The 15,325-nt window shown below is 41.9% G+C and overlaps 2 protein-coding genes across 4 annotated transcripts; both read right to left on the reverse strand.

Moving 5' to 3' along the window:
- Window positions 1-467: 467 nt before the first annotated feature.
- emc4 (ER membrane protein complex subunit 4) lies at window positions 468-4,758 on the reverse strand. 3 transcript variants are annotated; one of them, XM_071459688.1, is made up of 6 exons: window positions 4,683-4,758; window positions 3,281-3,428; window positions 2,876-2,990; window positions 1,937-2,090; window positions 1,660-1,820; window positions 468-1,310 (listed from the first exon to the last, which is right to left on the reverse strand). In XM_071459688.1, the coding sequence occupies exons 2-6, from the start codon at window positions 3,385-3,387 to the stop codon at window positions 1,275-1,277; spliced, it is 573 nt and encodes a 190-aa protein (XP_071315789.1). In that variant the 5' UTR covers window positions 3,388-3,428; window positions 4,683-4,758; the 3' UTR covers window positions 468-1,274. The 3 variants fall into 3 exon arrangements, with proteins under 3 accessions (XP_071315789.1, XP_071315788.1, XP_071315790.1); XM_071459687.1 differs by having other exon boundaries at window positions 4,608-4,757; XM_071459689.1 differs by having other exon boundaries at window positions 3,281-3,410; window positions 4,608-4,734.
- Window positions 4,759-5,159: 401 nt separating this feature from the next.
- On the reverse strand, window positions 5,160-15,325 carry cyld3 (cylindromatosis (turban tumor syndrome) 3). Its single transcript, XM_071458916.1, has 17 exons — window positions 15,173-15,325; window positions 14,729-14,954; window positions 13,312-13,429; window positions 12,364-12,521; window positions 11,222-11,764; window positions 10,504-10,609; window positions 9,558-10,024; window positions 8,889-9,054; window positions 8,592-8,733; window positions 8,049-8,171; window positions 7,757-7,848; window positions 7,600-7,663; window positions 7,124-7,328; window positions 6,920-7,028; window positions 6,635-6,753; window positions 6,142-6,349; window positions 5,160-6,052 (listed from the first exon to the last, which is right to left on the reverse strand). Exons 2-17 carry the CDS (start codon window positions 14,897-14,899, stop codon window positions 5,868-5,870), a joined length of 2,976 nt encoding a protein of 991 aa, XP_071315017.1. The 5' UTR covers window positions 14,900-14,954; window positions 15,173-15,325; the 3' UTR covers window positions 5,160-5,867.

Below are 15,325 nucleotides of genomic sequence, written 5' to 3' on the forward strand. Positions count from 1 at the left end.
CCAGTTTTAACTGAAACAGGATGTCAGAGTCATTAACAAAAGGTTTTATTCATGGGACACACTTGGCTGGCAGTTATCAAGGCCTCTAAATCAAACTTTATTTCAAGTTTTTTTGTCACTAGATGGGAAAAAGCAATCAAATCTTACTTTGTAATATATAACAAGTGAATGTGTTGAATCAACAGATTTAATTATTTACTTTCATGAAAAAGGCAGCTCAGCCTTCTTATCAATCTCATCATGTTTCTCTGTGTGTTACTAAATAAAGGTTTTGCAGACTATATACACAGATCGGTGATAATTCAAGATGTTTCAGCTTCACCAGACTTTTAGGTAACATTTAATCTTTTGCTTTGCCTGTGGTGAAGGTCATTTAATATTTATTATGACTTTTGTGTGAACAAGGCGCCAACATATTTCTGTAGAGAGCATCAGACATCAAAATTCCCCTAGCAAGATGAAGACAATTCTTTTTTTTTTGTTTTGTTCACATTTATTGACACAGTTGAAAATATTTTCCTTCAACCAATAAGGATTTCTTTCATAGAGCATTTTCATAGAGCAAATCAGTATAAATTAAACAGACCTATAAGTCAAACCGGTTGGTGAATGTCACTGGTTAGCGTGCTGAAATCATGTTAGCAAAGTTAGGAGTTTCACTTCAAGCTGAGAGACAAAAAGAAAATGAAGAAAAAGTTATCCTGCTGCAACACAACCTAATAAGACAAAACAGAAACATTTTACAGACTGTGACAGATTTTTTGGGAGTTATTAAGTTCTGTTATAAATGATGTTTGCTGCATCAAAACTGGATATAATTCTGTAAAACAACCTCATAAATTACCTCCTGTTTGAGCCTATGCATGTAAGTTACAGTAGTTCAACAGTAGTCAACCTGGTGATGTGGCTTTGAAAACCTTATTTAGAGAATAAAACAAGAGGAATGGGGAACAGCAGAGGTCAAGGCATGAAGCGGAGCAGCAGGCCTAAGTAATATAATGTTAATGCGTCTGTCAAGGAAGGTAAACATAATGAGCGTGATGGTGGACAAGGCCTCGGCTTAAAGCTGCACCGCACATCCTGCTGCTGCTGTGGCTGGCTGCCACTGCGGAAGTCGAACCTGTTGTGGACATGAAAACACACAGCTGGCAAAATAAATGTTGTTCCATCTCAGCTGTGACCCACCGTCTGGCTGTGTGGTGCAGGTGGAGAAGGAACAGTATATAAAACCTCTGTTAAGTATCTGAATCCTTTCTGCGCACGGTCCGTCTTCCTCACAACACCATCCCTCCGCCCATGATCTCCATCCTCTGTTGAGACAAGACAGGAAGGGTTAAGTTAAGTTTGTGTTCCGCTGTTACTAGAAAGTGTCAGAAGTTAGAAAAAAATGACTTTAAATGAACAATGGGATTGATGAACTGAAAGTGTGTTTCTATTTCTAATGGCTAAACCCTTATTTCACTGTAGAGCAGCGAGCAGCACCGTGATTGGCTCAACCCCTCCACACTTAGAGCTGACGCATGTTAATACCAGGTCTGAACAGGGGCATGAACGAACATGACTGGAGTTCAATAATTTCCTGTGACCTCTTGTCGGAATTTGAAGCATCATTAACCACAAAAACAGTCTGTCTGCTATTATATTCATCTTGTTGTTTACCTGAGGCGGCTCTATGAAAGCCAGCCAATCAGACGAATGTGTTGGGAGCAGCCCCATCGACTGACACTTGTAGATGGCCAACGCCGAGCCCAGGAGGTTGCCGATCAGGTAGACGAGGCCCTGAAGCCATTGCTGACTGGAGCTCTCCAACAGCTTGAAGGCTGAGACACAAGAGGACAAAGAACTGAGTGAAACGCCAGAAAATCCTGATGTTAGAGATGAACTCGATGTGAGCCGACTGTAAACAAATGAACCTGTCTGAGTACTGGATACTCACTGGCAGACATGGACATAAGAGCCTGTATGGGCCTCCAGGCCATCATACAGACCATCATGATGGGGAAGATGGAGATGGTGTTGCCCGACATGTACATGATGAACAGGTTCATGGGGATCTGTTTCAAGGGCCCGAGGGCCACGTCCCAGCAACGCTGTGCAACAGAAGGAGAGACAGGGGATTAGTGTGATTATCGCTTCTCTTCTCTCACATGTGTTATTCTCTATATGAACCCTTCTTCTAGTAAGAATGCACAATCCTCTCTCATGTGCCAGTTTATTAGGTACACCTAGTAAAAACTAATTCAGTTTCATACAACAGTCCTGCAAAAAATCTTACCTCTGTGAGGGCTGTGATGTTCAGTTTGTGTTTAAACTGTTTTAGAGAGGTGTTAATTCAACTGTATGTTCATTTTAGAGGCTGCAGCTTGTAGTGCTGATGAATCATATCGTCTTATATGTATATCCACTCTGTTTATATCACCAGGTTTCAGCCTAATAAACTGTACCTAATAAACTGGCAACTGAGTGTTTGACTGTGTCAACCCCTCTTTTGTGCGATTTTATTGCTTCCATTTTTTTTCCATGCATACTTCTTTAAATATTAAGGTTTCATATATCATGTTTAATGAACCCTTTTCTTCCTTTGTGTGGTTGTTTCCATGTGGAGGAAGTTCATTGTTATACCCTGTATTTGTTTTTTTTTTAATCATTATTCATTTTCCCTTCTGTTTTGTTCTCATTTCTTTTTTGCTTCTCGTGAAAGGTAAAAAATCTAATGAAAATAAGTATCTTAACCTAAGAACTGTTCAAAAGAAATAAGGCTTAAGAGCAGAGAAAACACCTTCATGTTTGTTTACCTCCATGGAAGATTTTTCAACAACAAAACGGCAAAAACTACAATAATCAAATCAATTAAATAGGGAACAGATTTCCTCACCTTCTCCACCAGGTTCTTGTCTGTCTCCTGGATGCTTGTGTCAGGGACCGGTTTCTCAGAGTAGCCGATGGGGTAAACGACGTCTCCCTGGCCGCCCTGCCGGTCACCTCGACTCCTGCAGCAGAGGTAACACAAAGAGTTTAGCTTTTACTTCCCGTGTGCGTGACTCTTTAATGCACAGGGTCCTTTTAAAATACAGAGGCTGGTTTATGAGTGGAAAGCTGCTGCTCACTGCTTTTCTTTGACCAAAAAGATAACAGTGTCTTAACTGTTTAAACCTGAGAGCCAGATGTCAAAGGTTGCCATACCAACCTTTGACATTTGGATTTGTTTTGTATGACATGTTTAAGTTGTCAGGATCATTTGTGTTATGTTAAGGTGTTTGGATATACTCTGTGTCTTTACCTCGTGTTGCCCAAGCTCAGCTCCAGAGCCCACTTCATCCTACGGGCTGCGCTGCCTCCTCTCGTAGACAGAGCCCCTCCTCCTCCTTGTCCCCCTGGAGACGCCATGGCGACAGACTGCACTGCTGGACCTCAGAGACAGAAAACACCTACAGAGATAAATACAAAGGTCGACAGAAATCAGAAGAGCAGAGCGCTTTATTTAGAAAAGCTTCCGTGTAGTGGTCTCTCTTCTTCCAGCATGTAAACAGCCAATAAACCATCAAAATAAAACGTGACACAAAAATAAGGTTTATCAGGAAAACCAAACCAAGACACAAGAGGTTAAAGAAAACACATTTACAATATTAATAGCAGGATATACTGTACATACAACTATGGCTGCACTTGACAACTACTTAATTATTGATTAAGCTTCTATTTATTTACTCAATAATTCAGTTATTCTTTCAGTCTCTGAAATTTCAGCAAACACCTATTCAAACTTAAATCTTTAAACTGCTTTTTTTGTATGTCCATCAAAAGGTAGGGACCACACAACAAAGAAAAACTGCAAATTGTCACATTTGAGAGGTTAAAATCTGTAAATGTTTCACATTTATGCCTAAAAAAGTGTCTAAAATGCCAGTTGTCTCTTTATATCCAGTACATGAGGCTCATTTCTCTTCCACATGTGGTCTTATCAGAACAAACTCAAATCTTTTTAGGGTGATTTTAAATTTGGCCTTTAAATTTCTCTGTTTTCTGTGATGTTTACCGTCGGTCAAATTTCATACCCTGGTCTTCAGAGAAATGAAGATTCATTCGGCTATATTTTAATCCTTGTTTTCTTTGAACATGTATGTCAAAAATGCTTCACATGTTCTGCAGCTGCATTCAGCACAGTAGGAAACGTAAATACTGAATACATCCTCTATATTTTTATCGACCTAAAAAGAGCACATTAGTGCATGCCTTCCTGAAAATTTTGTAGTCAATGTAATGATATATTTTCAACCAGCTTCTCCTTATTTAACACTCCGCGTGAATAATTAACCTCGCCACGTTTAGCGACATAAAAAGCTGTTAAAAGTGGAGGATATATTGACGGTATTGATTATAAACAGAGTTGCTGTGTGTGTCCAACAATGAACATCATCAGCTGATCAGTAGTTGTTCATATAAAAGCACTATAAGCACAGCTATTCACAGAGAAAACCTGGAAATTAAAATGACCCATCACGACATTTTAACACATTTAAAACGATGCTAAGCAGGACGTTAGTGTCACTTTACGTTAACGTTGTGTCTAAATAACCAGAAACACCGTCATTTAACATTAACTCTACCTTATAGAAGCATCCAAACCACTGCTATCCGCTTCCTTTAGCGTTATTTTTCGATTAAATGAAAAATATGCTCACAGAAGAACAAGTCGACCCCCTCGTCGCTTGCTGATTCCAGGGCCCGTAATGATGACGCAGTAACGCTGACGTACGGCTATTGCGTCAAGCGCGCCCTCTAGTGGCGCCTCCAGAGAATTACAATCTGAAAAACTACAAAAATGTATTTATATATGTAATATAATATATTTAATGCATTTATATGTGTAATATAATGTATTAATATATATATTTATCTATTATCATATAACTTATATCTTAAACATTAATGAAAAGCAAAAACTGCATAATTACATTGCTATATTACGATGAGTTGTTTGGCAAGGCCCCTATGCAACTATAATTTGCATATTCATGTTTTTTACTGTTATTATTATATTATCGTTTATACATTTATTACTTATTTATGTATTCTACATAATATGGTGTGATGTCTGAATGCACAATAATGTACCTTGTATCTAGCTATTATTATAAAAAAAATAACACAGACTGGACTAGTATGAAATCTTTTATTATCTGGGACATTATCCCTATAGTTTGCAGCTGTTTTATATTAAACAACCCGTCAACAATACAAAAGTTTAAACATCTGTGTGCGATCTTTACAGTCAGTTTAAGGCAAAGCTATTATATACATACACTGACATGTAAATGAAGCAGTGCAAATTGAATTGTAAAGTGTTTGTGTGTTACATGTTACAGGCACAGTGGTTCTGTACAGTGTGTGAGCATTATTAAGGCACAGGTAAACTCAGATATAAAGATCAATACTGCCACCTGTCAGACTAATTTACCACAAAGTTGATGAGTGTACAAAGCTCATTTACCAACAATAAAATACAGGCAATTTGTTCATTCAGCACATTCGATGATGTTGGTCATACTGCTTTTCTCAAGTAAATTTGGATGATTGTCACACTTTTACTTTGTCTGAAAAAATTAAACTTGAGGCCAAGTGTAAACAGAGCGCAAGAAGCTGAACACATTCTGCGTCCACTGGCTTTAAGAACATTTCATATTCTACTATATAAAGTAGAAAACAAGACTAGAAAACATGTTTTTGTTAATCTCAAGAAAATAGTTCATATTTCGTGTGCACAATGTTTTCTTCTGACAGTGATATAAGACTAAGAACCTGAGGACAACGTGTCCGAGTCAGTTGGACAGCTTGTAGGATCTGTGCGTCTCTGTTGGCTGTCCACATCACTTGTACAGGCTGAGCTCGGGGCTGTGGTACAGACACATGTAGGAGTCACAGAGCAGGCGGCGGACGGGCTCCTGTAATGAGGCGGCGTCCACTCTGCTCAGCTCCTCCTCTGATAGGCAGAGGTAGCGACCCACCTCAGGACACGCCTTCACCCGTGGGACGTTGAAGCCGTTCTCGCCACCTGGGTGAAAGTGCACAGTGAAACAAGAGCTTGCCTTTTGCTCTTATGTTTGATCCTGTAAAATCTGAATCTAAGTGAAGAGCTCTCACCTTCCCGGTCCGCCATACTGTCAAAAAACAGCCAGTCGGTGGGGAGGGGCCCATGCTTGATGAAGCTCACGTAATGGCTGGTCTCGATGCACGTCACAGCAAAGAGAGACATTCGCTGGCGGGTGCAGTGGAGAGAGCCGGTCCACGGTCCCTCGGGAACACGAACCTTCACCGGGCTGTGGGACGTTCGCTTCTTGTGGCTGTGGACCTGAGAAAACAAACAGTCAATATTTAAAGCAGAGAGAGATACATGAGAGACAGAAAAGGAGGCACAGAGTGATTTACATCAGGCAGATACTTCTTTATTATTATGATTAAATCATATTGATTTAAACCTGCAAACATAATCAATCAGATAAAGTGGAACTTGGGTTTTTTGATAAGATTTGGTTAATTTTAGGTTCAGAAACACAAGAACTTGAATGTTGGAGAAATGAAAAATGCTTCCAGACATTTTCCCACAAAGGACAGGGGCATGGTGAGTAGCGGCTACCTGTGTGTTGCAGGTGGAGCAGTACTGTTTGAGACGACCAGGTGTGATGTCTAGATCTTCGTAACACTGCAGACACTCCCACTCAGCCACAGCCTGACAGATGCTGCACTGCCTCAGAGCTGCAGAGAGAAAGATATCAGGTGCACTTCAACAGATTTTATATCATCTAACAAATAAAAGTGATACAAACCCAGATCAACTGATAATAGACCCGTAGAGCACAAAATCAAACCAGAAACAGACCAGAGTGCCAAACTATCGACTGTTTCCTAAAGTCGTCCTTACTGTCGTCCAGCAGGTCTGTGATGTCCATGCTGAGGCTGGGCAAGATGGCGTCAAACATCTTGAAGTCCTTCCCGAACCTGGGCATGAGCAGCAGGAGGCAGGAGGGAGCCTGGGGGGGGGGGGGGATCAGTACCCAATCTTATCAGTTCATGTTGCTTTGCTCTTAATTCCCCTGCCCTGAAATCCTGAGCGTGTTTCTGTTACCTCGACAAACTTGAGCCCGGCGTGGAGGAAGGAGGACTCCAGCAGCGCCTGGACGCTGGCGACTCTCATCCGATTGGACGATGGGGAGAAGAGGGGGATGGTTGAGTCAACTGGTGATTGGGGTGAGGGCGAGGAGGGTGTGGGGGGAAGAGCAGGAGGGAAGAGCTGGTAGAGGTGACACTCCTGAGGCTTCTGAGTCATGGATCTGGAAGAGAGAAGAAGAAGAAATAAAGATGAGGAGGGTGGTGCATAAAGAAAAGAAAGCAAACGAGGAGCTGGTGTCAGTAACTGAGATCAAGAAGAAACGTTCTTTATGTGTTTTGCTTATTATTATTATTATTATTATTATTATTATTATTATTATTTCACTCTGTGACCGCGTGCAGGTAAGAGAGAAAAGGCGTGTTCTGCCATCGCAAGCCTTCTTAAAAAAACAAAAAACAAACAAAAAAAAAAAACAGTAGCTGTGACATAACCTGATCTTGAGGAGCGGCTCGACTCTGAGGAGCTGGAAAAGCTTGTTGAGGAACTCTTCAGGATCTGACAGACAGAGCAAGAGCAGTGTATCAACATTCCAGCTGCGGGACTCTGTTGGAAAAACACTTTCGCACAAACACACACACACGCACACACCTTTCTCCTGGTTGGTGAAGCCCATGTCGCTGTTGGCCGCCTCCAGCAGTCGTCTCAGAGCCATGGTCTTACTGGCACATACGTAGCCATACCTTGGAAACACACCAGGGCACAAATAGTTCAGGGAAGGCCTTGTGTATCAAAAACCTGCTCGCCAGGAATGTGATCAGTTACACATCAAAAAATAAAGACAATATTCAATAATTAGATCTAGTTACAGTTCGGATAAGATCAGTAAATCAGGATGTAAAATTAAAACACAACTGGCTCTGACATGAACACATTCACAGACCTTCGCAAGGGGTTGACTATCTCGCAGCGCAGCAGGTCCTGAGCCTGGCTGGAGTTCTGCTCAGTGTTGGGGTCACAGGGCCAGAACAACACCCAGTCTGCTGAACTACAGCAGGAGAACAGACTGGAGACAGAGAAACACACAGACAGGTTGTATAATACACACTTCCTGTGTTCCTGAAATGTAAAACCACCAGTTGTTATCAGGGGAGAAACAATTGCACACTAAGCTGCGGAAGCTGCAGAAAAACATTCCCAAACTGGTTATAAATTAAATCCCTATAGTGTTACACATTAACCAGCAACACAGAGAAGTCAGAAACATGTATATCTATAGGAACATGTCACTGATTACACAACTGGCAAACTGTGTTTATGAAGGATTAAGGACACCTGTTGAGTGAATGTAAACCACTGACACATGTTAAATAAATGTTTTTGACATGTTATGCATCAATCACCTGCAGTCTTCAGTGCTTTTGTGAAGAGCTGCAGATGTTGACAGATTTCATGTCCCATCTGTCAGCACAGCCCCAGACTTTACCTGAACAGCGTAGCGTCCAGGTAGCAGGAGTTGAGATGACCCTGGATGCCTCTCTTCCAGCCCTGGTACAGCTCTCTGGCCTCGTCTCCCTCCACAGGGGGAGTGTGCTCCTCCACACGCTCACTGCCCCACTCTGCAAAGGCTGGAGGCCGCAGGGACACAGAGGACAGTGTGAAACGTTACAGGGAAACTACCTGGAGTCTGGATCTCAGTCAGTTGCTTGCTCCTTCCACTCTTTTGGACTCTCCGGCTGCAGTAGCTGCTAAGACGTCAGACGCTACAACCACGCTTTCCTACCTATGGAGTTGCACCGCTCCACTTGATTGACAGGCTTCTCAGGTGCGGGGAACCTGGAGTCCCGCCTACAGTTGCGAAGCTTCACGAACAGCCCCTTGTTGGCCGGACAACGGAAGTGACGTTCACCGAGGTAACTGCCATCTGTTCCTGCAGACAGCTCCTGATCCTGACACACACACGCACACACACACACAGTGGGTTTGTTTATCAGTGTGATTCACTGCAATACAATATTATATCCTTTAATCTGTTAGTATGTTATATCAAAGCACATCCTCCGCTGTAAGTGATGCTTGGCAGATTTCACATGTAAAAACAAAGAATCAAAACAAAGTGGATTTGACAGAGTACAAATCATCCGAAGGACAGTGCTGCATCATGTTTACAGGAAGTGAAATGTGTTGGTCACGAACCAACACCAAGAATCGACACCAAAAAGAAACAAATTCAAATTCTACTCTTGTTGTTAGCTACTGGTTACTTTGAGATTAATTCATGCACAGAATTAAAGTGTTTGTCTTTATGATGAAAAAAAAAAAAAAAGGTATGTTTGACCTCTGATCCTAGTTTAAAGTGCAGGACCGTTTTCTGCTTTGTTTACACAGATGGATGAAAACACAGTTTATAACAACTTCATGCAGATAAGTTTGAGACGGAAACTCTCCTCACCAGCTCTATTCCTGCCACTGGTTCAGAAATCCCGCTGATCCGTCCAATCCAGCAAATAACGCCAAATATGGGAGGGTCATTCACTTCAACCATGGAGCCCACCTCCAGCTCGCCCTCCAGCCCCGCCTCCCCGTTCTCCTCCGCAGCTCTGAGGTTGTCTGGAGACCTCAGCGGGGAGGGAGGGCCGTGCACGCCGTTGGTGTGTTGCGGTTGCTCCGTGGCGGCGGGCGACGTTGGACTCTGTGGTTTTGGAGGCGGGAGAGGGGGGGCAGACAGAGGCTTCGGGATGGGTTTTGGTGGCGGCAGTGGAGGAGGTTTAAAGGCTTGTTTGGTGGGCGGCATTAAAGCGACCTTGGGAGCAGAGGCGGACGGTGATGTGGGGCCTGGTTTAGCGACGGAGGGCGGTGCTGGCTTCAGGATGGATTTGGGAATTTGGTGAAGAGGATTGTGACGATGAGATTTTGGTTCTGAGGACAGAAATAAAATTTAAAAAGTCAAGTTTTTCTCTGCTTTGTTTACACATAAATTAATTAAATTAAATTAAATTATTGGTGTAAAGTCAACTTTTTCGAAAACCTCAGGTGTAAACATATTTATGTTTTGGTGTTAACTCTTTACTTCCTGAATTATGTTTTATACTGTGTATGTTCCAGCAAAACCACGAGCTTTGAATGTTTTCATATTCTTCATTTAGGATAAATACTGAAGGAAAAGGTGGTATTTTTACTGTCAAAAGGTTTTCAAACAGCTTTCCTTTAAGAACAATACAGTGGTCCAGGTTGTTGATTGGCTCATTAACACAAGCAGAGGCTTGATCCTACGGAGAGGATAGTTAGGGAACAGATGTATGTATGGTAAACTCTGACCTGCTGAATGAAAGGTTCAGCTAATACAAGCTAATACAAGCTGTGAGTCTGAGGCCTTCTTGTATAAATGGCTGCTCTACCTGAGCAAACCTTGGTGACTGGCAGCAGTAGTCCATAGGCGGGGGAAGGAATGTGGCAGAGCTTCTCGTCTTTGTAATGGCCGTCCCAGTTACCAACAGGAGCATCCTGCGAGTCAAACACAAAACTGGAGGCTGACACTGACGCAACTGATGCACAAAAACAGGACTTTCAGACAAGCACATTAATTAACATGTACTAGTCCCCAAGTTATAATAAAGGAAGTTCAAGACACTTGATGCAAAAAACAAAAACATGGTGACTGGTATCCAACAGAACATATAAAGTACATTTTGCTACATGAGGGAAAACATCTAAAAATTAAGCAAATATATTTTTATCAGCCTCTTATTTTAACCTCCCTGGATCACTGTATCTACAGCTTGTTTACATGTGTTTTGAATGAGTTACTTTACATATCAGTTCAGTTGCTTTTTTGATCTCTCCTGCCACATCTGTCTCACTTCTCTTATCTGGATTTATGTTATTTTAAGTGCAAGTAACACAAAAACTCAAACTATAAATATGTTATTTGTGAGCCTGGACTTCTACAAGGCACCAGAATAACTTTTTAAGGAAGTTTTCGTTTCTTTTTTTCAATTTTTCCATCAGGGGCAAAAAGTGTTCCAACACACTCTGACTGTGCTGCCATTATATAAACAGAACCTGTACTAATTTATCTTCATGTAATCACAGTTTTATCTCCTGCGTCGTACTGACCAGCAGAACGCCGACGTACATCCCTGATGAGGACCGGCCAGGCAGGAGACCACAGAAGCGCACCTCCCCGCTGTAGACAGTGTCCTCCAGGGGGAAACACACCCGCTGGCCAACATGGAACAGCGGAGGCGACATAGGGGCTCGAACCGGGATCTGGTTTTGAGCAGTGATGGGCGCTGACTCCGCTGTTCGAGAGAGGATGCCGAAAGTGTGCTGCTGAGGAGGGCTGCTGGGACGATGCTGGTGGGAACTAATGTGACGACTGTGCTGCTGCTGCAGCTGCTGCAGCTGCTGCTGCTGCTGCTGATGATGATAATTTGGCCGATTGTTGTTGCTATGGTGCCCATTGTTGGGGTGATTGTTGCTGCTGCGATGGTGGTGGTCTCGCTCGCGGGCTCGCTCCTGTGCATCAGAGCCATTTCTAGACCAGTGGCGGAGGCTGATGTCACTGGCTGGGAGGAAAAGGGCGCAGGCGTCGGGGCAGGTGAAGAGCCGCTGGCCCTTATAGGAACCGTTGCTCACTCCTTTACCTGCCGCTGAACCCTGGAGCAGCAGCAGAGACGAGAAAAGACAGAACGATACAGATAGAGGTGTCAGTTTCGAGCATGGTGTGATTGTACACCTTCTGCTTTGCAAACATCGATACAGGTGCAGGTTGGCAAATTATTACTATTCGCACATTTAGCAGCCACACAGCAACATAAGCATTCCTTTGGCCACGTTTCTGGGTACTGGGTCTTCTTTTAGCTCTGTTTTTGGTCTCCAACAACCCCTGAGGGAAATATCTGACTCTTTAGCTGTTTAATGTTCCACTATGTTCACCAGCTAGTCACTAACTGTGTCTGTCTGCTGTTGGATGCCAAGACGGTTGCGCACACTTGTGCACAGCTGCCTGCTGCAGACAAAAACAACGCTACGAGAGTGAAGAGAGGGAACTGCAACAGTACAGCTGTGGCTCTGTAGAGCTGAGGGGAGGTGATGATTCTCTGTAGGTTCATCACTATAAGCAACTCTTTACACATACAAGTAATCATACAAACCATAGAGTCACTTCGAATTTTAATATTCTAGTTTTATGTAAATAGTCTCATTACATAAAATGCCTGTAAACTCAGTGGGTTTTCACAGAAATCCTTACAGACCTTGAGTTGTACCCCAAAATACACAGGGCTGCTCCCTCTGGTCAGAGGGCCGATGTATTTAAGCTCTGCCTCTGCCAGCTCGCCCTGCTGGCCTATGTGGACCCACAGCGGGGAATCAATGGGCAAAGAAGCCAACTGCTGCAGCTTCCTGGGGTTGCCTGAAAAACACAGAACAGTAAAACAATGCAAACTTTACTATAGAGGAAGGAAACGCATACTGATAATTACGTTTGATTACAGCTCTCTGGGAAGTTTTTGGGTCCTTTTTAGGTCATAAATATGCTTTTCATAAAGAAAGACTTCACTGAAGTCACATGCTTTACGCTAAACACCCATTACAGTGTGCATATGCTGCTGGATATGAGCATTCAAAATGGGCCAGTTTTGAGCACTTTCCAAGGAACGATCAGTCAGCAAAGGGAAAAAAAATGTGATCGGCTTTACTTCTCATTCTCCACTTAAAGGACCCATATCAGAACTCTGCCCTCAAAGCCTTTCACTGTCAGAAATGTCACATGTTCCCCATTTTAAAATGAACTGAGCAGTGGCCTTTATTTTGAGTATTATGAAAGATTCTGCTTTGTAAAATTTTGAATTAGTAAAAATGTTTTTTTCTATAATTACTTCCTTTATTATCTTACCATTATTGCTCTCACTCCAATGTCCGTGATACTACTATTAGTACTACTACTACTGTTGGCATTATTTGTTGACTATTACGTTCATCATTACACCAATTATTTCTCCTATTATTCACTGTTGTTTTCATTAATCTCTCTACAACTACCACTGCAATAATGATCAGTATTGTGAAACAGACATGTTCCTTGCACTAATGCTGGCAAATAAGCATTTTACTGCTTGACCAGCTGCTACTTGAACTACTATAAACTCCTCTTCCCACTTGGGCTATGTGTAACACAACCTCTACAAATACTTGTGTATTACCTAGAAGCTTTAGACGAGCGTCCAGATCTGATACAGGCTCCAACAGGCCGCTGAGGTCACTCGGGACTTCTAGCAGGAACTTCTTGTCTAACTTGACCATGGCATCATTGTCTAACACCTGTGGGAAAGCAGGACAAAGGTAAATATGTGGGACAGAAGATATTAGGGGTGGGTACGAAGGGAAAGAAACCACAGAACATTAGTAAAATCATTTTGAAAAATGTGAGCATGTGGTGGATGCTCTCATCTAAACTGCAACACAGTACCATAATAGGAGGCAGCTTTGTGGATGGGTGAGCCTCAGGAATGGACCACCCAAGTTGTGTACAAATATAATTAAAGGAGATTCCACAAGAGAGCGATTTCAAAGGCTTTGGTTGTTTTAGTGTCCTCTGTTTCCTCTTTATGCAGCAGCGAAGGCCTGAAAAACTACCGAGTCTCTCTCCTGCCATCAAACTGTTAAATGCTCATGATGACTCAGCTGATGTTCAGTCTTTTATATAAACCATCGGTAACTGGGTCAAATGATGATGTATTTGTGTACTTTAGCTATAATGACATACCACCACTCATGTACATTGTTTTATATGAGCTTATGTGGTGGGTTTGGCTTTTATTTTTTGCACATTATGTGTGTGTGTTTAACATGGCTACAAGACAACTTCTCCATTGAAAGGCAATTAAGTTAAGTTTAGGAAATTATTATTTTTGATTATTAATTATTTTGTCTATAAAGTGGCAAATCCTTAACTTTTATAAGCTGATATGAACGTGACTGAAATCTGCTGATTATCAAAATAACTGTTGATCAGTGGTAGAAGAGGTATTCAGGTCCATTCCTTGAAGTAAAAAAACTAATATCACACAGTAAAAGTACTCACAAGTAGAAGACCCACATTGAAAATGTTACTTAAGTAAAAGTATTTAAGTACAATTAGGAGAATGTCCATTAAATAATAAAAGTAAAAGTACTCATAACTCAGAAAATGGTTCCTGTCAGTGTTGTGCTATTATATGCATTATTATTAGATTATCATTATTCACGCATTAATGTGTAAGTAGCTGTAGTTGGTTGAGGTAGACTTCTAATTTCTAATGATCAACTATTTTTTATAGAGCTACCACTAATGGTTATATTCAAATTCGATTAATCGATTGACTGTTTGATTTGCACAAATTCAGAAAACAGTGAGAAATAACGTCACAATTACCCAGAGCCCAAAGTGACCCTCAACATCACTAAACATTAATTAATTATAGTAATTATTAAATTAAACGGTAAAACTTGAACCATGATGTAATGCTTTTGATTAAGTCGACTACTTTTTACAGTATAGTAATTAAACTTTTGAATTGGTAATTGGTAACACTTTTACAGAGTTGATTATGTAAATCTCTAAATGTAATATGTCAATACCTTGACCCAAAGGCAGTCCACTCTACTCTTGCTCAAATCCTGCTCCTGGCAGATGTACCCCCGATGCAGCCGAATGGTACCTTCCAGCTGGTCCTGCACCTTGACGTCGGCCGAGATCAAGAACATTTTGGGGGGGCGGCGCTTCCTATTCAGCTCATGTGCCCCTGACATCTTTAAAGTGTCTTAATATGTAGCTGGTTCACAGGCGAATTAAACCATCATTTTCCTGTAGAATTAAAAATGACAATTATTTCTAAAGTATCGACAAGAGGACACCTTTTAGTGATGGTGCCGCCAGGTGACCAACGTTCACATTTAAACTTTATTCATTGCTGTTCAAACTGAAACCCGTCAGTAAAACCAGTTAAAAAAGCACCTTTCTGCCATATTCTCGATTAAAAAAAATGATTTAACTTCGCGAATGACGGTAGGCGGTTAACTTACCAAACTTCATGGACTCCGACCGTCAACATTTCCCCTCACATTTAAAGGAGCTCCGCTTCAACAACAAACCGCTCCGAGAAGCCGGAAGCAGGTTGACTGACAGTGATAGAAGCCAATGGTAAGAGAGAGAGGTTCAGCGGGGGAGTAGCTTTA

This window comes from Trachinotus anak, unplaced genomic scaffold, assembly GCF_046630095.1.
Source record: "Trachinotus anak isolate AG129_WGS33_773 ecotype Australia unplaced genomic scaffold, CSIRO_AGI_Tana_v1 ptg000023l, whole genome shotgun sequence".
Lineage (NCBI taxonomy): Eukaryota > Metazoa > Chordata > Actinopteri > Carangiformes > Carangidae > Trachinotus > Trachinotus anak.